The sequence below is a fragment of the Drosophila ficusphila genome, unplaced genomic scaffold, assembly GCF_018152265.1.
Source record: "Drosophila ficusphila isolate 14025-0441.05 unplaced genomic scaffold, ASM1815226v1 contig_414, whole genome shotgun sequence".
In the NCBI taxonomy this organism is placed as follows: Eukaryota; Metazoa; Arthropoda; class Insecta; order Diptera; family Drosophilidae; genus Drosophila; species Drosophila ficusphila.
In genome coordinates, this window is record NW_025064328.1 from 16,892,242 (window position 1) to 16,916,549 (window position 24,308).

At 42.4% G+C, this 24,308-nt stretch overlaps 6 protein-coding genes across 8 annotated transcripts; 3 read left to right on the top strand and 3 right to left on the bottom strand.

Moving 5' to 3' along the window:
• Nucleotides 1-62: 62 nt before the first annotated feature.
• Nucleotides 63-1,401, bottom strand: LOC108093886 (complement component 1 Q subcomponent-binding protein, mitochondrial). The gene is made up of 3 exons (XM_017194242.2): nt 1,092-1,401; nt 624-968; nt 63-560 (listed from the first exon to the last, which is right to left on the bottom strand). The coding sequence occupies exons 1-3, from the start codon at nt 1,294-1,296 to the stop codon at nt 319-321; spliced, it is 792 nt and encodes a 263-aa protein (XP_017049731.1). The 5' UTR covers nt 1,297-1,401; the 3' UTR covers nt 63-318.
• A 235-nt stretch (nt 1,402-1,636) lies between these two features.
• LOC108093924 (semaphorin-1A) lies at nt 1,637-12,236 on the bottom strand. Its single transcript, XM_017194293.2, is given in 8 exon segments — nt 1,637-3,328; nt 3,390-3,582; nt 3,645-4,655; nt 4,773-5,220; nt 5,222-5,456; nt 6,709-6,802; nt 7,166-7,690; nt 12,145-12,236. Coding segments are annotated over 7 exon segments (2,346 nt in total). The 5' UTR covers nt 7,332-7,690; nt 12,145-12,236; the 3' UTR covers nt 1,637-3,129.
• A 102-nt stretch (nt 12,237-12,338) lies between these two features.
• LOC108093912 lies at nt 12,339-19,625 on the top strand. 2 transcript variants are annotated; one of them, XM_017194279.2, is made up of 7 exons: nt 12,339-12,484; nt 15,840-16,074; nt 16,131-16,364; nt 16,420-16,514; nt 16,578-18,108; nt 18,172-18,404; nt 18,463-19,625. In XM_017194279.2, the coding sequence occupies exons 1-7, from the start codon at nt 12,474-12,476 to the stop codon at nt 18,629-18,631; spliced, it is 2,508 nt and encodes an 835-aa protein (XP_017049768.1). In that variant the 5' UTR covers nt 12,339-12,473; the 3' UTR covers nt 18,632-19,625. The 2 variants fall into 2 exon arrangements, with proteins under 2 accessions (XP_017049768.1, XP_017049767.1); XM_017194278.2 differs by lacking the exon at nt 12,339-12,484 and adding an exon at nt 15,626-15,725.
• LOC108093915 lies at nt 13,197-14,209 on the top strand. The gene is made up of 3 exons (XM_017194283.2): nt 13,197-13,581; nt 13,644-13,765; nt 13,826-14,209. Exons 1-3 carry the CDS (start codon nt 13,561-13,563, stop codon nt 14,067-14,069), a joined length of 387 nt encoding a protein of 128 aa, XP_017049772.1. The 5' UTR covers nt 13,197-13,560; the 3' UTR covers nt 14,070-14,209.
• Nucleotides 14,444-15,044, top strand: LOC108093916. Its single transcript, XM_017194284.1, has 3 exons — nt 14,444-14,528; nt 14,583-14,707; nt 14,763-15,044. The coding sequence occupies exons 1-3, from the start codon at nt 14,505-14,507 to the stop codon at nt 14,983-14,985; spliced, it is 372 nt and encodes a 123-aa protein (XP_017049773.1). The 5' UTR covers nt 14,444-14,504; the 3' UTR covers nt 14,986-15,044.
• On the bottom strand, nt 19,048-24,250 carry LOC108093913 (protein singed wings 2). 2 transcript variants are annotated; one of them, XM_017194280.2, is made up of 5 exons: nt 23,601-24,250; nt 21,198-21,401; nt 20,555-21,038; nt 20,313-20,492; nt 19,048-20,215 (listed from the first exon to the last, which is right to left on the bottom strand). In XM_017194280.2, exons 1-5 carry the CDS (start codon nt 23,666-23,668, stop codon nt 19,667-19,669), a joined length of 1,485 nt encoding a protein of 494 aa, XP_017049769.1. In that variant the 5' UTR covers nt 23,669-24,250; the 3' UTR covers nt 19,048-19,666. The 2 variants fall into 2 exon arrangements, with proteins under 2 accessions (XP_017049769.1, XP_017049770.1); XM_017194281.1 differs by lacking the exon at nt 23,601-24,250 and having other exon boundaries at nt 21,184-21,220.
• Nucleotides 24,251-24,308: the final 58 nt, after the last annotated feature.

Consider the following 24,308-nt stretch of genomic DNA (forward strand, 5'->3'; position numbering starts at 1 on the left):
TTCTTAAGAGCTTTGAAATACGGTGGTTTACAGTACTCCATTTAAATAACAACAGAACAAAGTCTTAGTAATTAACGCTGTATTTGATGAAATCAAACCTGAAGCAAGTGCCGAAATAGGTCAAATTGTTGGCACCCGTTCCCGTTTTTCCAGAAACATGTAGATTGTTCGCTGGCCTAAAAACTAAACTAACGGCCGCAGGCTAACCAAAAACACAACTGATCAAAACCGTTTTTAAGTGGTGAAACTGCGGCAGCCGACAGTAGAAACTTAAAAATCTACACAACTTTATGCTTTAAGATTATGGTGGATAAATGTTCACTTGCCACCGGCGGTGAACTTTGAAAGTTTTTCCAGCAGACCAATGTAAGAGGTGTGCTCGTGGGCAGTGGCTAGGTCCGACAGTTTTTCGGCAAACTCCTGGCTTATGCCCTTCTCCTCCAGTAGATTGATTAGCAAGTCGTACAAGTAGCCATCGAGCACGTCGCCGGCGACGGCATAGACTTTGTCGTTCCATTCGCCCTCAAAGATGGCCATCTCATCAATAGAAAACACGTCATCTTAAAGAAAGGAAAAGCAGGTGTTAATAATGGGTAAATTAAGTCTTCATTCCAGGAACTCACTATACTCGCCCTCTTGAGCTTCGCCTTGCAGGAAGGAGCAGGTGAAAGAAAGCGTCGAGTTTCCCTTGATGATGTCGACTTCGAACTGGGGCTTGCTCCTCATCTCGCCCAGTTCCGGCTTGTCGGCATTCGGATTGATTTCGGGCTCCTCCTCGCTGTCCACGGAGTGGTTTACATTAAAGCTGACCACAACCTTCTCCTTGTCTGTCTGCTTGGTAAGCTCCACATCGGCGCCGGTCAGCTTCACGCTAAACCCATCAAGTGTGCTGGGAACCGACTTGCCCTTCTGTACCTTGCGCTCGGCCACAATCTCCTCGGTAAGGAACTCCACCAGCTCTCGCTCGCCTGGGGTAGAACAAGAGAATATATTTTGAGAGTTTTAGTCGACATTTCGTCACTCCACGTTTGAGGTTATGTAACTAGCTCTATGGACCACCCATGTACGAGTTTTTTGAGATAACTACTTACATTTGGTGTGCACATTGCAGCCGCACGTGCAATTTATGCTGGGCTTGTGGAGGTTCAGAACGGTTACATGATCGGATCCTCCGGCGGCCACCGGCTTTTTGGTCATGTGCCACAAGCTGCGGGTGAAGTCGCGCTTGCCTAAGGAACCCGCACTGGAGCTGGCCAGGCTGGCGAATCTCATGGTGGCAGTTCTCAGGCTGTTCATCTTGTTATATAACCGTGATTTGGTCTTTAACTTTAATTAAACAGAGAAAATGTGCAACACGCCGAATGTGTAATGTCCAATGTGACCGTTGAGTGTAACTAAAAAGCGGCCACAACTAAAAAGTCTGGAAACAGTGTTGAAATTACCGATTTTTTTTGAGCGCCAATAATCGCTTTTAAATTACCACGAAACCATCCTGTGCCTGTGGGTTTTTTTGTCATATAGAACAACCCACAATTAAATTAAAAAATAAATAAAATAACAAATTTAAACCTAAATAAATATTAAGTTTTAATTTACTTTATTTCCCCATTCCAAAAATTTAATTAAAAAAATAATCTATATGAAAAAATGACGACTTTATTAGATTTTCGAATTGCTTATCGGATGTATACAACAATATACAGTACAAGACATACACAGTAATAAAAAGTAATCACCACGTTGGGTTCTCTGGTTTCTAATCCTCCAAACGGAAGACCCTTTTTCTTCACATTATTATTATGCATGCAATCAGACTCTCGTCATATATCATTGTTTTTCAACCTAAAGGCATATCATTACATTTTTTTTTTAAATTTCAATAAAAATCTATCACAATATGAGAATTTTATCTTTATATTAATTTTTTTTTAATGGTTTAAAAATATTTTATGTGTAGCTTTTTTCAGGGATGCTTGGTTTTACCCCTTCTTACACTTATTTTTAGACATTAGGCGTAGACATGCGTATAAAAATATATTAATTACGATGAAAATTGCATTTTACACGTTATAATTTAAAATTGCCATTGTACATTGTATTATGCAACTTCTTCAGTGGGACGGACAACAGCTTAAAAGTAAACATAAAAATATTAAAATGCTGATTTACTTTCATTGCCAAGCTCAATGTTTTTCATGCAAAGCATACAAGTTTAGAGTTAAGGCCTAGATTCGACACGATTTTATACTTTTTATAAGGCTTGCTGTTGTTGCAGAATTCTATTTATTTCCGTTTTGTTGTGCGTATTCTCATCATAATGATGTGGGGCTGCGGTGTCAGTTCATATGAAACAGCCTCATAGAAGTTTTGTTCGTTTCTTAGCCTAGTTCATACTTTTAATTACATGCTATGTTCAATTCCTTATTGAGCTTATGTTAGATAGAATTTACGCTTTTGTTAGCCACAAAGCATAGAGCTTTTAAGTCCATGTCGCATTCTGTTAGTTATCCACAAACAAACTCATATAGAAAAAATAAATCATTCAGTCTAACAAAATACTTGTAGAATATTCGATTGAATTTCGAGAAATAAATGGGGCTGTGGGCTTGGGGATATTTAACCACGAGCTGATCGCTTACTGACCGGGTTCGATTTCGGTAGGTTTGATATGTGTGTGTAAATTTGTACAGCTCTAATATTTGCACTTAAAGAATATACATTTAGAGTACACATAAGGAAAAACACCATGCGGGCTGCCCAGCCAAGAGCAGGCACTCCAATTTCGAACAGTAAGGTCGACGTCAGGGGAATGCGGAATGCTTTAAATGGCCTGGGCTAAGGCAGCCCGTGCACTTTGTTTTCAATAAATTTAACTAAATTTTGCCAAACAAACTAAACTTATTGAAATTTTACATCAAACTAAATTACAATACATGCTAAGTAAAAAAAGACGCCACGACTTCTGCGCCCTACTCTTCAGACGCGTTTCAAACGCATCCGATTCTGTCGTCTACTTCATTCGCGGGATGGGTGGGGGGTTACTATAACTAACAGCAACATAAACAACGAAAATATGTTTTAGAGTATAGAAATTCGACTAATTTTGCACTTGGCTGCCGTGCAAGCCCACTAGATGTAAGTGCGTTTTACTTTCGTCAGCGTCGACGTCTTGCAGGGCAGCTCCTTTTCCAAATGTTCCGTGGAGTTTTTGCACTCGTGACTGCGATCCTTTTCAAGATCCAGATTAGGAGTTTTCTGTGTGGTGGTGTAGGCGTTTGAGCCCATCAATAAATTAATATCCTTGCCAGTGTTTTGATGTTTAAATTGTCTGAGGGGAAACATTTAATTATTATCAAAGTCATTAGACCCTTTTTACAAGATCTACTTACATTGGTTTGCCGAAATGATTGCGATGGCTATCATCCATTTGGGCCTCCATAAGGCGATTTTTGGCCTTAACGCAGAATACTCCCGCAGTGCCACCCACTATGAAGGTAAAGAAAACGACGATTGTGAGAAACATAAAGCTTGGAGTTGAAGCATGTTTGATTTCATCCACAGTTGCTGTAGACTTCTGGGGATCTGGTGGAGAAAAAAACACTTTAGAATCGCAGAATATATTAAAGTACTAATAGTTTTCTCACCATTTAAGTTTGGCATAATATCATCGGGATCCATGGACGTGAGCGTGATCTTATTTAGGCCAAAGTCATCGCCGCCTGTTGGCTGCTGTTCCAAACTTGGCTGGCTTCCCTGCGGAACACCCACATTGGAGTACAGAAGCTTCTGCTCGCCCGTTGGCGGCGGAGCCATGGTTACAAAGCTCACAGTCTCTGCTCCTGGTCCATCGCGAGGAATGTGGGGACACAGCAAGGCTGCCGCTTTCTTGGTGCTGTTCAAGCTCTGCAGATAGGTCTTGGTTCCGAACTTGTGCTGACTGGTGGCCAGGTTCTTGCACTCGTGTGTCTGCAAGTCCCAGGCGCAGATGGGGTCCTGCAGACTCAGGCAGCCCAAGCAGTCCACAATGTGGGTGCAGTGGTGCAGGGGCACACTGACCAGGCTGCCATCACTGACCACCACCAGCGTGTTCTTTGAAGTTGAGATCACCAACTCCCTCACTGGCGTTCCCAGTGGCAGCACCTGCATTTCCGATATAACCACCGTCCTTAGGCGATCCACAGTCGAGTTTGGATGCGTGTTTAGTATGTTGATGAACTTGGTAACTTTGCCGTCGTCTGTGCCACTGTAGATCACATCGTAGTATTCACCGCTAAGCGACTTGACCCGCGGATGGACTGCAATCGCAGTGAGGCGGTGGAGAAGGTTCACCTTGGTCAGCAAGGGACGTCCATGCACTGCCGGCACAGCGTCCTCCATCAGCGGATGGTTCTTAATGAAATTGACCGCAATGCTGGTCAGCGTTCTAGAGTCCTCCACACACTGTCCTGGTCGTGGTTTCGGCACTTGTTCCCGGTCCACTGGCAGCCAGTGGGACTGCGAGTCCTTCTGCGATTTGAACTCTCCGTCAAAAGCGGCTAGAATGTCGTCCACGTTGAAGGCACAAACTGCCGAACCGGAAATGGCATTTACTGATGTGGTGAAGACTGCATAAACTAGCGACTTGGAGCCGCTCTCTACAATCGGACTTATAGCCTCTGAAAGGGAAAAAGATCGAAATATGATTTAGTTTCATTACAAAAGAAACAATTAATACACAAAATATTTCTATTAGCTACTTTTACAATAAATGTTTCTTTTCTTTGTCAACTTACGGATTTCATCAAAATAGAAGGGAAACTCCCCGGGAACCGAGCAGTTGAGCCGGGCCTTCAGGAAGGAGGTCCAGCTCTTGCCGTGGTTGTAGGGTCCGCCCCTGTCGTTCTTGCACACCCTCGCCACTCGCGAGTAGACCGCCTTGCCGAAGTTCATGAACTCCATGGACAGCTCGCGGAAGAAGAAGAGCACGTAGCCGTTCCTCTCGATGGCGCCGACAAAGTCCGGCTGGTTGAGTTGCTTGAGATCATACTGTTCGGTGCGCAGGTTCTCGCGATAGATGAGGGGATCTCCGCCCGAAAAGTCCGCCACGGTGGCGCTGTACAACTGACCGTCGGCGAAGGCGTACGTGCTGTTGTGGGCGGGGCTGTAGGGGCACAGGCCCTGGGCCTCCACGTCCCGGCTGACTTCGTAGCGCATGGCGTGGGCGTGGCCAGCGGGGGGAGCCCTCCTCCGATGACACTTCCACTGGCGAGTAGTGACGACAGCGCGGCTTGTACGAGTTGGTGCCGCAGAGCAACACCTCGCCGTTCGGGCGCAGGGCGAAGACGCGCAGGTAGTTGTGGCAGTCCCACTCGTGCTTCCCCTTCAGCGCGCACAGCTCCCGATCCGCATCCGTGCTGTGCCACTCCAGACGCGCAATCTCCCTCAGGCCATTTAGGCTCACATTGTAGATGACGTCCCTGCGAATCGAGACGGAGAACAATTGAATTAGCAAATGCGGGAATTAATTTGCCGATGGCGTGTGCCTGCCCAGAATGTCGAATGGAAGCCCGCCAAGTACGGCGACCGAAAATAAACGACGAAAAACGTTTGCCGCTTCGTGCCAGGAACACACAAAATGTTTGGCTAAACAATGCTGGTCAAAATTATAGTTGTTTTTCATTAATTAAACGTTTCTTTTAGTCTTTTTACCTTGCACCTTTAGCTGTTATAAACCATTTTAAAATAATTAATATTTCTTATAACCGCCTTGAATAAAGGCAAACGTATAATAGGATACAAACTGGCGAGCAACGCTAAAGGTAAACATTACGACTTATAAACAACTTTTACAATAAACAAAATTTGCAAACCCTGCGTTTTATTATTTCTTTGTTATCCATTAGAGGAGATTCAAGACCACATTGCTATTAATTTGACCGCAGCTGTTTGTAGGCCCCACCGACAATCATATCCCAAGGTTGCCTTTGTGCAAATAATTAGAACTTGTATACAATTGTATAATTCTGTGTTTTAAGTGGCTAATTATTCTGACTGCTAATTTGTTGCTATGTTGTTTATGGCACCATCAAGTCTGGGGCGCAGGAAAATATGATAGATCGAAAGCTGGTTTGCATTTGTCGGTCCATTTGAGATCCCCGATAACTGACCATTAGTCAGTCGAATGGGCGTTTGCCGAGTTCGCCCATCGCGAGTAAAATCGTTGAGTAATTATAAAAATGAATGAATATTTATTCATAGCTCCTTATCGATCCAATGATGCATTTTATTCATAATAATAAGTTGCTGTTCATAAATATTGACCGGACACTATAGAGCAACGTGATAAAATGTGCCTCGAACGCCTTACTCATGGGATATATAATTAAATGGGTAAAGCTAAACAAGTGGAATATACCGATTCCAGACTTCTGGATCTGGTCAATGCCAAATCACTCCTAATTCCCGGAAAGGGAATGAGAAATGCTAGATTTGCACTTGCCTCTAATGAAAACGAATATCGAGACAAACAGCCAATAAAGCAGGGGAGTAATGCCAATGGCGCGTTAATTATTCCGCGAATCGAACTTTGGTTTATTGTGTTTTTATAAATATTTAAACGTGTTCGTGCCAAGTTTCTCTGCGCACAGGCAACAGTAGCGGGAACTTTTCATTGTTTGCCCGAAATCAAAGGTATCGAATGGATCGTTAAAATAAAAGAAATTCACTCACTTGGCACCAACTAGAACATATTCATCGTGGTGGTCCAAAATCTTGAAATAGTCCGTCGAGTTGCCAATAAAATGGGCCAAGACCTTATCTTGTGCTGCAAAGAAAGAAACAACATTAAAGGTTACCGGTTGAAAAAAGGTTCTCGAACTGTTGGTTGGTTATATAACTTGTACAACAACTCGTGTTTTCTCGAAATTTAAATTTAGTCGCTAGCATGACTTCTGTTTAACTTGCTTTTGAGGAAATGCTAATTTGCTGCTGGCGTTGCGAAAATTCCGCCTGATAAGCAGCTTGGAAAATCAGAGCTTCCACAGCTTAGCTCGTCATTGATAAACCAGCAACACCAAGAGCAGAAGGCAGCGAAAACAGAGGCGACCAAACCAAACGAATGACACAAATAAACAAATCGTTTGATAGGAGAGGGAGGGGCTTTTGATCGGGGCTTGGTGGTACATACTTGTTTGCAAATCGGGTCGCACGTCGGGCATCCAACCTGCCACGGCCGTCAGTCCGGCACAGGTGATCAGCAGGCTAATAGATATCGCACTCAAGCTGCTTTTGTAAGACCCCCAAGTTGGCGAAACCGCCGGCGAAGGTCTGCTCTTGGAGCACATTTTGCTCATTGCTGCCTCGCAGTAGCTGGAAAACTAGTACTCCTCCGAGTTCTGATGATTCAGCAGCGTGTGGGGCTCGGAACTTGGGCTGCTTTTTGCTGGTGGTGCCAGTGGGGCTGGCTGGTTGGCTGGCTGGCCTCTCCGACTGGTTTTAATCACTGACGCCTCGCATTCTGATGTCCGATGTCTGCCATTGTCGCCGATAGTTGTGCTGATTACTGGTGTTATTGTCACTGCTGCTGCTTCAGCATCTGGCTATAAGTATTCGAGTGTCAGCGACAACTACACAATAATTTACACCCAGCTCAACAACTTGTTGGTTTTATTTTAATGCAATTAGCTGTCGGCAAAAAAGGAAAACGCGAAACCTGCAATTGAAGACGGTTGGAAAAGTGGGTTTAGAAATTATTAGAATCTTTCAGTGAACCGCGGTGATTGGTGGAAGATCTTTTTTCTTGCAAAGCGCATAATCAGCAAACTTTTGGCCTAACAAACTCCGCAATATGTAAGTCTGCAGAAAAGCACGTAGAGAGCAATCATGTTTTATTTGAAACGCACAAAAATTTGTTTATGACCGCCATAAATTTGTTTGTTTATCATTGGGTTTCCCCTTTGTCTCGCATCTGCTTTTATTACCGAATCAGATAATTAAATCCCACTTATATAACGGCTACTTGTGAATTCTGCACACTTTCTTTTCGCCAGTTTCTTTCCGGCTTGGTTGTGTTTTCGGGTGTTTATTGTTTTGAATTTCGTTTGAGTTTGAGCAGCGGACCGCGAACCGAACGTGGGCTAGACTGAATGAGCACTGAACGCCGAAATCGGCATGAAATGCGAAAAGCAAACAACGTAAATCAACCGCCCACGCTTTGAGAGCAACTGCCGAGCGGTTTGAGCAGCACTTACTACTGCCCTGCCTCTCCCTTATTCGATTTTTCCTCTCTCTGTCGGGCTCTTTTCGTTACAGCAGAACCTCCCTAGGTAGAACCCTGTGTAACTCGCCGAAAACTGAGGGGAACAATGTTTATCGGCCAATCTTTATGGACACTTAACTTCTGCATTTCGAGCACTGAACTCCCTTTAGTTTTTACCCCCTAACTCAGAGTTTTAAATTATTACGCGTTGGGTAATTCTAAATAATGTGTTTAAAATTATACAATAAAATAATGAAAATGATGATTTTAAGGAAAGACGTCAAGCAGTAAAACTTGATCAAAAGCTTTTTGCTTTAATGCAAACATTTATCGTATGGTAAACAAACTATTGTTAGGTGAGATACACAAATGTTGAGGAAAAAACCGGTATCTATACTGCTGACCTATCAAAGATTCTTATATATTAAATCAGATATTTGTTCCGTAATACAAACAACAGTCGTTTTTAAATGGTGATAAAAATATTAGGTTACCAAATAAGTTAAAAGGTAAAAAAAAAGGTATTATTTTTATATATGTATATAAATAGAGAGAATTTCAAAATTAAAATGTGGCGGAGTATATGATAATTTGGGAATGACTGTATCCAATCCAATATTCCGCGTCCTGGCGGACATGTCATGTTTTTCGAGCATGACTCATAGCTCATGACAGCCTGGTTTTCCTGCTTTTGTTGGGAATCACGTGCGGTATTTTCCGCCAATTTTCCTCCTAATCAGCGTTGAACTACGATTTTCAGGACGTGCCGTTGACGGTCTGTAAGTGACTTTTTTCCCCGCGGCGAACACCGGACATTCGAGCATACATAGGTGTGTTTTCCTCATTCACACACACACGTAATTTCCATGCGGGTTTTCAGGTTTTCACTTGGTTTTTTTTTCTCAAGACGAACACTCGAGTGTTATAGTTTCTCACGCACCCAAAAAGTCGGTGGGTTACACATGGACAACTTTTACCTACTGACGGATCGGTTCGGCTGGGATCTCCGATAAATTGCTTTATTGGCCAATTGAAGGTCGGTGGCAACAACTTGTTGTGTTTCGCTCAATGAATTCGGATGATTCGTGGTGGTGGGTATCATATAGTATATAGTATGGCATCGCTTTTCGTCTTTCGTTTTCCTAAGCGAAGGTTTTTTCACGGCTCAGCCGCCAGAGTTTTAAGTCACAGGTCAAGTGACCTGTGGCCCATCTCTTGGCCGCTTTAATGCCCTCAAATTATGGGGGTTGGCCCTCAAGAACACGTATGAGAAATGCCATAAAAGTGCATAATAAATATTATAAATTACATTTGAATACCCTCTTGAACGGCACAATTTATCACTCTGATTACGGCTTACTTGGCAGGGAAAACAGCGAATGGTACTGACCGCTAAATTGGATACTACTTTTAGTTGGAGCTAGTGAAACCTCTTACAGAAATAATCAGTCATCAAGGTAGAAAGACAGGTAATTAACACCTTTTTTAGGCGCCCTAAATCTAACCAACTCGGTTCTCATTGGTTCTTTTAGAAAGGTCTGAAAGGTGAAGAAGTAAACTATTAGGTAAAAATAAGCGTTAGCAATTACAATTTAAGAAACCCATAATGACATTAATCTTAAGAAATATAATCTGTTTTATATGAAATGTTTTAATATCTTAACATATGAGAGCTTTTCAAGGGTGTTTTCGATTCGAGGTTGCAATAATAAAACCGGCGTTTTCGTAAGTTTTCATTTTTTTAGTGGCGTTCTCATATTTCACAAGCCACACACTCGGGTTCAATGCCAGGAAGTCCGTTCCGCTTCTGGCAGCCCATAAAAATACAGATACAATTATGCCAGCCCAAAAAACTGACCGTCTGGCGTTAAATTAACGAGCTGAAATTAAAGATCAAGTTTCGAATGTGTGCCACTATTTTTGGGATAGTTGGGAGGTTCACTCGACCACCTCCCGGCTGATAAGAATGGGTTTGAAGAGTTCCCAGATAACAGCCTCATCAAGATAAGGGTGAAAAGTATGTCACGTTTGACACTTGTTGCCGTTCCCTTTCTACCTCATCTTTTTAGACCTGCGTGTGGGAAGCCCGAAAAAACGTGTTAAATCGAGATACGTTTTTTTTAGAGTGAAAGAATAAACAACTGAAAACTGGCAGTGTTTCTTACAACGGACGTGTTCAATACAAAATTGATTTTAGCGTGTAGTTATTAGATATACACCACTTGCAATCAGCCGCCCACAGCAGAAAACCTACGATGAACAGTGGAACCAGGTGGAAAGAACGACGAACTTTACCGTAAATTGGGCTTTTAACGATGTATTTTGTTCATTTTGTTAAATAATTTCCTGCACTTAATATAATGGTGGTTTTTACTCTTAGTTTACAAACGGGACAGAGTGTCTTATTTAAAGCCTTTTTATCCCCGCGTGGAAAACCAATTTCTTAACACTTTCCTATATATTGGGCAATAAGTACGTTAAGGAGATCTCATTAAATTTAAACTGGTCCTTGACGATAAAAACAGTATTGAATTGGAAATAAAACATTAATGATCCATTTAGTATAATTTTACTTTCTGGTGCTCAAAATGATGTACGACGTTATTTTTAATCATAATATAAGGTAATGAAAAAGGATTTGTTTTATATTTAGGTTACCCTATAAGAAGCCCCACTGTAATACCCGTTTGTGTCCGTAGGCGTTTTCATTAAGTCGAACCAAGTGGCAACAGGTGGATTTGAGTGTCTTGTAGTGGATTTTGCCATTTGGAGACTGACTGGCTGCCAGATTTTAATGGAGCTTGGACTCCGCTCTGATGTAACGACAATATGTATATTTTTTATGAATAACAATAATTTCTGGGCTGCGGTTTTCTTTTGTTTAAACGCTTATCGGCAGAGGTTCAATGCTCTGTTCTGTTTTTCTTATTTTCCACTTATCAAACGAAAAAAGCAGAACAGACATGGTCTGTAGGATGGAATTATCACCGGACTTCCGATGTTTGGTGAATCATGTAGATGAACCAGTTTACTATATTTAGATGATTCAGCTGAATCTTTTGGAGAGGCGTTATTATGGCACGACAAGTTTTACATTTTTTTTCATTCACAAAACACAGAGCCACACAAATGTGGGAGTTGTTTACTAGGGTTAATTTAAACAGCTTGCACCGCAGTGGGGTTAAGTGGGACGCGTTCCAGTTTGGGCACTTGAATTGGAATACGCACTTTAGGAAATTGGGAACACGCGCTGGAAAATGTTCGTATGTAAATGCAACTTCCATTTGGCTTTACCGTTAAAACTTGGTGGTAAATTGATTAGTCTGCTAATCGATTGGATTCTTTTTCTTTTGGGCATCAAACCCGTTTTACTGTTGACCACCGCCTCGCGCTTGAAAAACAAGTCCGATATATTCACCTGTAGCTACGCGTCACTTCTAAGCTGGCTAACTCTTTGCTTTCAGCTTCTTTTCCACTTATTATCCGCTTCTTTTTTCGACTCGTTTACTTTACCACTTTGGCTGCTGTTTACAGCACTCCACAAACACACACACACTCACGATGATTTATTTTCTTGTATTTCTTGTTTCTTATGTTGGTTTGTATACTACACATATATATAAATGATGCTGTTGTTGTTGCTTTTGTTGATGGTGCTGCATGCGCATAAATTAAAGAGCGCGAGAGCGAGAGGGAAGTAACACACGTCTGTACACAATGAAAACCTGTTTGTTGCTTTTTATGCTTCCAGTGCGTCTCTTTGGGTGTGTTGTTGTTGCATGGAGGCGAGAGACGCTATGCGGGGGTTGCCTTTGTAAAACTTTGTTTAAGGCTTTTAAACTTTACACAAGTCCTTTTAAAATACGGTATACGCTCACATCAATCTTTCGACCAACTTCTTGACTCACCAAAATTCATAAAAACATTTAAATAAACGATTAAATTAAGCGAAAAACACGGAACACGAAAAAAGTGTATACAACTTCACTGATCGACGGCCATTTTTAAAGTGACCATCACCAGCCTTTCGAAATATACCAGAAAAATATACCAACTGACAGCTTAGTTTAGTAAGACCACACCAACAGACTGTGGTGTTTCTCAGTGCCACTAAGTATGGCAGCTCCATTCGTTTATCTGCGAAGAAAAATACAAAATAAAAACTAAAATGAATAAAATAAGGCAGGAATAAGTGCAATAATCACCAGACAAAGGGAGCTTAACACTGCAATACACCATGGGTTCAAAGTAAGTACAATTGATAACGCTTAGAGCCAGTGCAAAAACTTCAAATAGTTTATATGGGTGTATAAGTGTTTGTGTGGGCGGCGGTATGTGTATGTGGGGGTATTTTTGTGTTTGTTTTGAGCTGCAGCCTCCGCCCCCGCGCGCAATCCACCACCCCCCGCCCACGATGTTTTCATTCACATACACAAAGTGAAAAGACAAGTATTGATTTCAAGCGGTGAAATTGATAAAACGTCCAAGTTCAAACGGTTGAAAACCGGTAAAATGAAAACTGGAGTTTCTTTCAAAACGAGTTCAATCTTATATTAAGATTTCTTAAGTGTTCTTATCTAACGTTTGTATAAATTTGTTAACCATGCCTGGGGAATCCCCCATTCACTCACACAACGTGCAACTCTGAAGCATCTTCATTTCATACTTTATTTAATTTGATAAGCCTTTACAAATTTGATTTGAAATTAACTTATATATTTCTTAAAGCAATTGTATATTTAAATTTAAACCTTACGAAAATGAATTAACTTAGCTTTGTGGTACAACATTTAACTTTAACAAATTTTAAATGTGAAGAATGATTAATAAGTTATTGACCTTTAAAGGAACCTATTAATCATTCTTTTTTCTAAATACCTGTAAAACGTAAGAATCTCTCGTAGCAACCGTTAAAAATGACTTGGGAACTCCCTGTAGAAATTTGTTTCGCCAGGTGTTCAATTTAATCGCGAATCCATAGTGACAAGCAATTTTTCGACGGGAATGCAATGGTCATCATGTAAATTAATTTGAACCAAGTTAATTGTCACTTCGAAGGCTAGCAACTGGTTTTAGATGGATTTGTCTATCTCCCACTCAATACCCTTATAGGATGGGAACTTTGCCATCATTTGTGAAATACATGTCCAATTAGTAGGTGGATTTAAGTGTTGCGCGTGAAGCGCAAGTGTGATTTTTTCATATCTTCATCGCAAAAATCAAACTTGTTTGCTACTTAATAAAGCCAGCCTTCGGTTTGGGCTCGAGCGTGACCATCCCAACCGAAGTTCAGGTAGTATTCATTCAACCACAGGCAGGTCATCATGTCGTACCGTTTGTGCGCGGTGAGTAACGGAGACTTCAAAATTAAATTGGGCAAAAAAAAGTAGCTAATGGCAAAATTTAGATATTCTCGGTTCTAATCGTTCATTTAGCCAACGCGGCACCTCAAAGTTCTCCAACTATCGTTCCACAAATCCGCACTAATGGCTTTCAACTGGAGCCTCTTAACCAGGAGTACTTCCTCAGGTAGTCAATTTTAGTTTATTCAAATGATGGCCCTATATGAAGTTTAATTTGTTCCTGCAGAATTGAACATCCGGGTGGCACTATTCGGCAGGAAACTGTAAAACAGAATGAAGCCGGTCACCTACAAGTCAATGGAGTGATTAATCAACCCTTCGAGGATCAGGGAGCTAATCTTGTTCTGACCTATGAGGCAGGTCCGAACGGATACGTTGCCAAATACAGTTTTGGCAAAGGTCCCCCAACGCCCCCGCCACAGACTCCATTATTTCTCAGTCCCGGTGCCCTAAAATCCGCAGCTGGATAGGTTTTTTTGTTAAGTGTGCCTTAAATAAAATAAGAAATTTACAAACGAGATTAACACTTTGAATTGCAAAACAAAAGTGAAATTTTTTAAGATGTCAAAAAAAATAAAAAATTTGTATTAAAAAATGTTTTTTAACGAAATACATAGTTAGTTATTTTTTGCTAAGAACAAAACCATAAAGAATTCTACTCCGAGGGACTGGTTGATTTTGTTGTCACCTTGTCTTGGTCACAGCTTGAAGAGCAATTAAAAAATCAACCCACAATACACAGAAACACAGCTTTCGGTGTTAATTCATAAATCCAGTTTTAGACCTGTATTAGGAAATTTGTTTGCTTCTCGATGCATGTTTTTTAAAAATGTCAGTTGCTAGCGAACCACCAAAAGGTCTTCATCAGGAGTACTTCCTCAGGTAGTCCACTTTATTTTATTTAAATGATGGCGAAGTTATTTAGCGCGGTGAGTTTTTTCCGAAATATTGTACCTGGAAATGGTTTATATTGTCAACCGTAGGTGCTTTCCATTCTGCTTCTGAATCTGGTAAATTCTGCACCCACATCTTCTGCAACTTACCTTGTGCCATCTATTAATGACAACGGTGTCATATTAATGCCATCCGACCATGGTTATTATTTGAGGTAAATGATTGTGCACGTTATTCAGTGAGTGCCTAAACCGACTTTTATCCCCTAGAATCGATATAGAAGGAACGGGACGGGAGGAGAACGTTGAAGTGCTTCCCTCGGGGCTCCTTCAAGTGAAGGGTTCGTTTGGACAGCCGTTCCCGAGATCTAGGTACCTTCTGGTAACCTATGAGGCAGGACCCAATGGTTATGTGGCCAAGTATAATCTGTCTGAACTGCAGAACACGGTTCAACAGCTACCAGCGATGGCTCTAAAATCTGCCGCCGGCTAGCATACTAAGAAGTTATAGAATCCGATATGTTATTAAATAATAAATATAGTTGAGCAGCACATGGTTGTTTTTAATTAATCACATAGTCCAGTTTAAGACTGGTTTGGGGGTGTTATTTTTAATTTATGTTTGGATCTTGGTTTCACCTCGAAAACACCTTTAAAGCCTAAAAGCTTTATCACTTGCATAAACATTTGCTAATTGCAAAGCAAAAATATTAGCAAAACCATTTTTTCTCGCTTCACAACGCCTTTAAAACTGTAAAATCAGCGATTCTCTGGGGCTTCGGAACCCTCTAAAACTGGAATCGATACCTTTGGCATTGAACAAATAGATATGTTATTGAAGAGCGCGGCACTCGTACACCCGCTCAACCGCAGCGCTAGAAAACTAGAAGCAAAAGCTTTCACCTCACTGCTCACCTGTTGCCCCAACTTTGGCGTGAGCGGAATTCTGATCGCGCTCTCGTATCACAGTTGGTTGTATCAGGCAGCTGGGCCACATCAGAATCACCATGTCAGACAGTTGGCATTGTGCGGCGGTATTGGCTTGTTGACTTATCAGAATTGGCGGTCGTCAAACGCGATAAGCGGCCACGATGCAGCGTTAGACTTGGAAGCTCCGAAATCCCGCAGATTTGAGATTCTTTACATTGCAATGTTTCGGGATTGGCGTAAAAACAGCCACAAGCGATGGAAAAAGCTACAGCAAAGCCAACGGCCAGCGATCCTGACCGAAAGGTGTCAAAATTGATATAAAACTTGGTTTTACTTCAAACTTCTTAATCACAAAGGATATTTTTGGACTTATTACTAATCCCATTTGACTGATTTATCACTTTCTTAACTTTACAGGGAGACGATGATAGTGTTTGTCTACGACACAGAGTGTTTGATGGACGAGGCGGATGATCCCATATCGGCGGTTCTATACTTCCACCCCAGTTGGGTTTCCGACTCCCAAAAAGTGGCTCTGTGCGGCCAACTTATGGGCACATCGTACTTTCTCAAGGATTGTTTCTTTAATCCGCGCATCCTTTCCCTGCAGAATGGCAAGTTTGTGCTCAAGGAGTTCGGACGTTTTATTTTGGTAATAAGGAGTACAAAATCCCACATCATGACATTAATATACATTCTGGTTTTCAGGCAATTGGCACTGATCGAAATATTGGAGATCAACTGTTGGAGCATCGTGCTGATATGCTTAGTGCCCTGCTCAAGTTTTTCCACCGTGATATGCAGACTCTGTATGCTCAGTATGCTGTCCAGAACCGCCGGAATCTCAGCGAGAAGCTCTACCACATTTTCGAGACATATCTGCCGTTGCTGCAGCGAAATGGAAGTACTTTCCATAACGTGCCCAGATTGCGCATGCCGAAGGTGAGTGGTGGTTGTTATCATCGAGAGAACTGACTGAACTCGTTTTGATTTTCAGACTGCTAGCCATATTTTCCTGGAGGCCATACAGACGTTGCAGAGCTGTCAGCAAACTAAGGGGATCCTCGGCGGAGCAATTCTCTATCACAACAAGTGAGTGAATAAAAACTAATAATATTGAACACTTTCTTACTTAATGATTACTTTCCCTCAAAGGGTGGTGGCCTCTCAACTGAGCGATATGGTGACCAAGCACTTGGTGCTCACCGATCCTCTCCACATTCGCACAGCCGCCGAGCAAGTGTCAACCAACTATGAGTTCCACATTCCCAACGGCGTCCAGATGCTCGTGGTCTACCTGGAGCACATGCAGTACCGCCAGTTGGTGGGCGAGGCACAGCGTGCCCAGAACCTGCAAATGGGCACGGCACCGCTTTCCCAGAACGGAATGCCCTTTCAGTATGCCAAGCGCAAGATGAAGCGGGACAAGTCGCTAATCTTCACCCACATTCCCGAGGAGGAGCATGCGTCGGAGGAGCAGCAGCAGAAGCAGACTGGAGCGGCGGAATTGCCACCAGCCAGACCCAAGTCCATGCGACCCACTCATCTGCCGCTGCGTATAAAGAACTTGCAGAGCAAGGAGCTCCCGGAGTCTGGCATTGCATCCATTAACTTCGACGAAACGGATTCCTATCCCCAGTTCATTGGACGCACCAGCGTTTGCAACACCCCCATGACCGAGAACAAGGTTCTGCCGGTGGCCAATGTTATGTCCATTTGCGCCAACCCCGAAGACGAGGGCAAAGAGGAGGATGTCCACAATTCCAATGGCAAGGCGCAGTCGCGACGAAATTCCCTGAAAATGGATGTTGAGAAATTCTTCCAAAACTTCATCAGCAATCCGAACAAGCAGCTCACGCGGCGCAAGTCATCGGCGGATCTGCAGGATGCTCTGCGAGCCATTTCCAAAAAGCTCAACAACTTCACACACAACTTTAAGACCGATGTCAACAGGAATGGAAGCGGTGATGGAGATGCCTCCTCCGGCTCTCCTGATTTTATCGAGAACGACGAGAAGATCACGTCCCGCACCATCAGCGATCCCACCTATCCGGTGTTTAATACAAATGGTCAGCAGATCTCGCGCAGCCTGTTCCAGCAGTTCCTCGATCAGTACCGCAAGCTGTGGGGCGTGGCCAGCGAGCAGGCTCACGAGGATGCGGAGCTCGCCGCTCTGGTAGCCGAGTTTCAGGAGTTCAACGCCGAGATCCAGAAGCTGGACGAGCACATGCGGCAGCAGGCTGCGGAGGCATCCTCGGCCGACCGGAATCTCAACATTTCTGCTGCCAAAACGCCGCTGGATAAACGATCGATGACGCTTCCCCTGAAATCTGCAGGGGAATCTACTTTCGGGGAGCGAGCATCCGGACGCAGTGGAGCAGGAGGAGTGCCACTTACACCGCTGATGGCCAAACTATCGGTGCTGGCCTTGAGCGAAGCTACCCCCATCGAGATACAAACTCCGCTGACCAGCAGTAAGGTTTTCCCACGCCGCAGTTCCCTGAAGTGCGAGGATGCAGTGGATGCCTTGTCCGTTTTGTCCTCTGCTCCTGTTCAGCCTCCAGGTCCCATTCAACCGGATGGCTTGCAGCGAACGGAGCTCTACATTTGTGGACAGCAGAATATGACATTGTTGCTGCTCATGGAGGTAGGAACTTGCCAACAGCAACAGGTGGTGCAGAAGATGGTGAGTAGTATGTTGAAGTTAAAAGCTTGAATTTAGCTAATATAAAATGTTCTTTGATTTTAGTTTGACATATGTGTGGCCAAGTTTCCGCACATGGAATCTCAACTGAATCAGACACTCAATGTAAATGTGGATGGCGATAACCGCGATGGCAGCAATTATAGCTTCATGTGCGTCGACTCCAAGTGGGATGTCTTGCAGCGAAACGGACCATGGAATCCCTTAGAGCTGAACATCCTTGAAAGCATGCACTCGATACATTCCAGTGGTCATCATCTTACCGATTTGTTTTTGAGGTATACGATTCAAGCTCATCATTCTTTAGTTGGTTTAACAATTCCGAAATATTTCAAGATCTCACGACTCGGTGTATTATGGCCACAAGAACGGTAGGACCGAGTTCTTCTACAAGGAGCCCACCCACCAAATTACTGGCATTCCACCGCCCTCGGATCCCATTGGCAATATACAGATGCGCGCCAAGTCGCGACTGGAACGTGATCATTCCTACATGCTGTTCTAGGCTGTAAAGTGGATCGTATATTTATAGACATATTGAATACTCGCATGCTTAGCCAAAAACGGAAAATGTTAACGGGGGACCAGATAGTCTGGGTCCCCGGGAAATAGCCAACTTTATGCCATCCGCTGTTGTTTACTTTGCGATCTCTGGCTGGTTTCTACACGAGTCCTCAGTAGTGGTTAGGATAATGTTTCCATATCATATACAACAGAAACAAGGGAACTCAATTTTAAACTATCTAAATTTTACTTTGACTTTTTATACAAAAATTTACAAGAAGCATTAGCTGATCGTCCTAACCACATTTCCATGGGCTCGCGTAGGAAACAAAAAGAACTTTAGACGTACCGCTCTCAGCCAGCGAATTATTTTGCCTTGTTTTATCATTCACTTGATTGATGTAAAGTACAAAAATGTTTTAAGCTTTGTTTACAATGTCCAGCACTGTTGTTTAATTTATAAGCTTGTAACCTATACACTTATTTTAATTCATTTGCATTTGCTTTGACAGAAGAGATGCTAAGTTTTGCACTGATTTCGAAGGCCAAAGAAATGAAATCGACGGATTTTAATTGTAAATATAAAACAAAATTAGATTCATTTAGATGGAATTACTTGTAACTTAACTTAAACTTCACACAGATACCGTTCTGTTCCAATGCAAACATTTACTTATCCTAGCTGATTCCCATTATAAAATATTAAGCGCTTTGTGCCAAGTTAAATGCAGGTCGAATGCTAATAACCGTCGAATGTGAAGGAACGTGGGAACGCAAGTTTATAACCGAATAAAACAGTCTAAGCAGTGCAATGGTGGGAAAACCAACAACTATTTTGAGAGTTTTGCGTTGACTTAGCTTAAATATACATGCATACATAAATACCTAAATAATATTATTTATATATAAATATTCATATATGATACAAAGACCGGTATTGTTTTTGTAGATTTTCAAAAATAAACCAGCAAACCGTTGTCTGTGTTTGAGAAATACTTTCGAGGTGAACTCTCCTTGCTTAGGATTAGGATTGGGACTATGGCATCTTCATCACAATCCAAGGAACTCGGCCGTAATACTTGTAATGGTAGTAATCGTAGGCAAGCTTGCCCAGGATGAGAAGGATGAGGCTCGCCAGGACTCCGTTCAGCCAATCGATGGGATGGATCTGGGTGCCGCTCTCCGGACTGACATTGCACATCTCCTGCCGGCTGAGGGTCAGCACCTTGGCCAGCCGCTGCTCATCCTCCTGCATGTAGGTGCACTCCACGTTCCAAGCATCCCGCACGATGTCCTTGTACTTGGTCAGCAACTCTCGCAGCCGGCTGCCGAACTTGCAGGTGCAGTGCCAGGGATTCCGGCTGAGCAGCAGGAGATTGGCGTTCTCGTTGTCATCGAGGGCATTGTCCAAGGCGTAGACATGCAGCTTCCGGAGATTGTTGCCCCGCAAATTGAGCAGGCGGAAGTTCTGCAGCCAGTAGGTGTCCTCCAGGTTGTCCACGTTCGACACTTGGTTGTTCTCCAGCTGCATGTCCACTACGTGCTGGTAGTGGGGATTGTCCCGCAGCGGATTAATGTCACTGATCTGAAAAGAATGCATTTTTGATTCAATAACTTAAATCTATATTGCTTCCAAATAGGATCAGTTTCGTTATTAAGTAATTCATAAAAGCAAAAATTACCATATTATCGTTGATGACTAGGGTGGTGGTGTTTTCTGGCAAAAAGGCAGGCAGGCGGTGGAACTGCAAATGGGAACAGTTGACCGTATAGAGGGGAATGTGTGTCTTGGGCAAGATATGATGCATCAGGCAAGTGCAGTTCCTCAGATCCTCGTGGGATTGGCACTGCTTCCGCAGCTCCTGCAATTCATTTAACTAGTTAGTTATTATAATTTAGTCATAGAAACCAATATTAAACCCACCAATTTGTAATGCATAACTATTAGCATCTGGCGCTCCTTATACTTTCGATCCGTGCAGATTAGCTCATCCCGATCGACCACCAGTCGACCTTTTTCCGGCTGCAACAGCATCCATTTGAAGTTGCGTGTGCAGTTCCAAGGATTCCCCGCCAGATAGAGTTGCTCGAAGTTGCGGGGCAGCAGCAAAGGTCCGTCCAGCTGGATGAGTTGGTTCCATCGCAGATCCAGAACCTTGAGGGGATGCACCCGCTTGAAGGTCCTGGACGAGATGTACGAGAGATTCGTCCACGAAATGTTGATCGTCTGGAGCTCCGACATTTCAGGAAAGTCGAATTTGAACTCGGTGAAGCCACTGTACTCGATGGTCAGGGATCGAAGGCGGGGCAACTTTTGGAGGTCCTTCATGTGATTGAATCCATCCTTTGGCCAGCCGCAAAGGATCATTTCCAAAGCGGGTTGAGCTCGGATCAACTTTCCTGAGTAGCTGCAAAAAAAGAAATATAAATAAATCCAAAGTTAATATTAACAAATAAATATGAGGAGTGGGAGAGACGACCTCCTTTGTATTCCAAAGAAATTCAAAAGACCTTATTATCTTTTTAGACTAAAACAAATTTGTAAACACAGACCTAAAAATACTCACTTCAGAGCCGGCAGGTTATTCATTCCTCCGTAGCACTTTAGAGTGCCATTCCGGATTAATCTCGCACAATTTCCGCCCGCTGCCTCCGGCGCAGATGACCAGTTGAAGCAGCTTCTGCCAACATCGGGTATCGGAACGATTTTGGTGGTAGTGGTGGCCAGCGAAGTGGTTGATTCGTGGCTTTCGTCCGAGGCATGGCTCAGTCTGGGTAACAGATAATTGGTAAGTAAATAAATGTCTATCTCATGATGCTATTTTGGGCCAGACAGCCCTCAAATTGGTGATAATTCGGCCGCAGTGCGACTCTCGTTTAGGGCCAACTTGATAAGCAGACGCCAGGTAAGTCTTAATTGCTTGGGGAAAACACAAATAGAGATACAGAAACTGATACTGGCTTTTTCATTTACCCCACAGATTCAGGAAATTTAGTTGTCCCAGATTACTTTTCATATCACTCATAGCGCGGGTTGAAAATGTACGTTTTATTTTTTCCACTCGTTTTTAAAAATAGCAAGACAGATTTAATGAATCGGTTCTTGGCACTGCAAACTGCTTATAGCCAACCGACTTGGGCAAACATGTACACCTAATCTGAACGGTAGCTCAACTCCATGTGGAATACCTGCGCAGTAGGGAGATCTTGTTTGCTCCGTCTATATGGCGGTTCTATTAGCGGCCAGAAGTATATCACATGATGCCCAGTTAGCACATCTCGAGGTGCAATCTCTCAGGGTGACAGAGTCCGGAATAAATTAAAGACGCATTCTCCCAGCCCGTATTCCTTCTCTACTGAATTACTTAAGGTAGAGGTAGGTCAGTGGAAACTTTGGGCAATATATCTATAGGTTTATTTCCAAACTTTACGTACGGCTATATATCTTTTAGTTTATTTCCAAGTAAACACGACGCAAATACGCACGGAAAATACATACATCATCTTTTTATATATCCCGGCGCGTTTTTCTAAGGGTACTAAGTGGGTCTAACTGACAATTAACAACTTGCGTTCAAGGCGTTAGGTTCGACAATACACAAAGTGAAATATTATAACACCGAAAATATTTACTTTAAATCCACGGGTAAAACAGTTCGGTAGCAGCTTTGTTTGGCTTGAAGTGGTAAAAATTGGCGAACGACAAATATTAAAATTCGGTTGGTATTCAGTTTATGTGCTTTATAAAGCCACGATCCTAACTGACAGAATCGACACTCTTTCTCCTAGTGACTTGGGCTGTCAATTATCGTTAATTAACATTGGCGAATTTTTAAGGTACACAAAGACCGGTATTCCATTATTTTCTGAAAACCAATTTTGATTTTATTTTTCTCTGAAGTTTCTCTTATTGAGCTAAAATGCTTTCCAAAAGTACTACATGGCGTATGCGTGACAAGAAATGTCAAATTTTAATTGAAAAGTTAGCTGCAAAGCATTCTTCACTTGACTTTTTATCATAGAAGCAATTGGCATGCTATTTCGTTTAGACAATCAATTCGGTTGTGCAAGATGTTCATTTTTATTAGGTTGTTGGAGCTTAAACGATTTATTTGCCAGCTTTAACTCGCTAATTACGAAACTCGATATGCGCTTGAAAATTCCATTTCGAAAGGATTATTTTAAAAACAAGATTATCAATTCCCCAACGACAAAAGTTCGAAATAAATGACACAAATGAAACGACACAACGGCGGCAGTCAATTGATTTTTGATTCCCATTGAGATAAAACGATAAGTGGCAAAAAATAAATGAGATCTAAAAGATGACAAGGCGACATGCAGGCTTTAAAATGAGAATATATAGACCAGATCTAGGCGCAATTCGGTGTTATATATTATTTTGATAAGCCAAACTTTTAATAGCTGGTGGTGTGATAAGAATTTTTAAATTAGGGGCAATACCTGAGTCTCTTACGGAACTCATTATTATGATACGTTTTGAATAGTCCCCTGCTTGGGGTGCGATAAAGGTGGAATGAAGTGTTGGGTTTTTATGCCACTTTTCTGAATGTTGAGGAAGTTGCTACCTTAGAACTTTATTGTCCTAATAACCTTATTTGCTTGTAAAATATAAAACTCAGAAATGGTGAATAAAACTGTCATATCTTATATCTAAACAAAGATTTGTACGTTCCAGCGAATAGTATGTTCCACTTAACTTTGCGTTGTCTAGTCTTTATATTAACCATAAAACCCAATCAGTTAGGTTTGATTTGGTCTGGTGATAAGTAACTTTAGCCTTATAAAAGGTTTACTGTGGACTATAACCCACATATGGCCTGGCCCAGAATAGGATTTAGTATGTTTATTAATAAATCAACTAGAGCTGTAAACATCTGATAACAAACACACATTGCATATATTACATTAAATTACGCATACGCCGCGTGGTCCACTTGGGTTTTTACCTTATTATAATGATGAAGAACAGCGAAATACTTTCCACCGCCCCCTTTTGAAGCACACTGCCCGCCATCGCAATTTTCTGATATTTTTAAATATTTATTTTAAGATGTTTATCCGAGTTTCGATGCTTTCATTCAGAATATTCCATTGTCACGATCGGCGTTACCAGGTAGGGCTATTCGGACCGAATTGTTTTGACTGTTCCATTTATTTTATGCGAGTAGCATAATCAGAACTTGTTATTTTTCCGCACCACGCCGTTTAATCGCCACGCATCCGCGTATCTTTCCGCACTGTGCTACTTTTCTCGCGTTTGAAGTTCAAATGCGGCGCGAACGCGAATCGCTGGGGCTTTTGCTTATTCTTCTCCTGACGCTACGCTGGTGTTGTTTTTTGGCGCCCGAGATCTCCAGCGACGAATCAGCTGACAGCGAGAGCGATATAGACTTATCAATAGCTCTCTCAAATTTATTTGGGGGCTCGTTTCGGTAAAAGCAGCTGTTGGGTTCCCCTGGCAATGGGAGAAAGGGTGTGGGGGTGATTTACGATCAGTGTCAGGGTCGACTTGCGCGGTTTTATATTGATATATACTTTTAGAATCCACTCTATTGAGCGCCGGGTGAATCATTTTCATCTACTACCTGGTTCATTGGCATACAAATTACTAATAATTTGATCGTTCAGTGAGCAATTTAAACGCTTTAATGGCC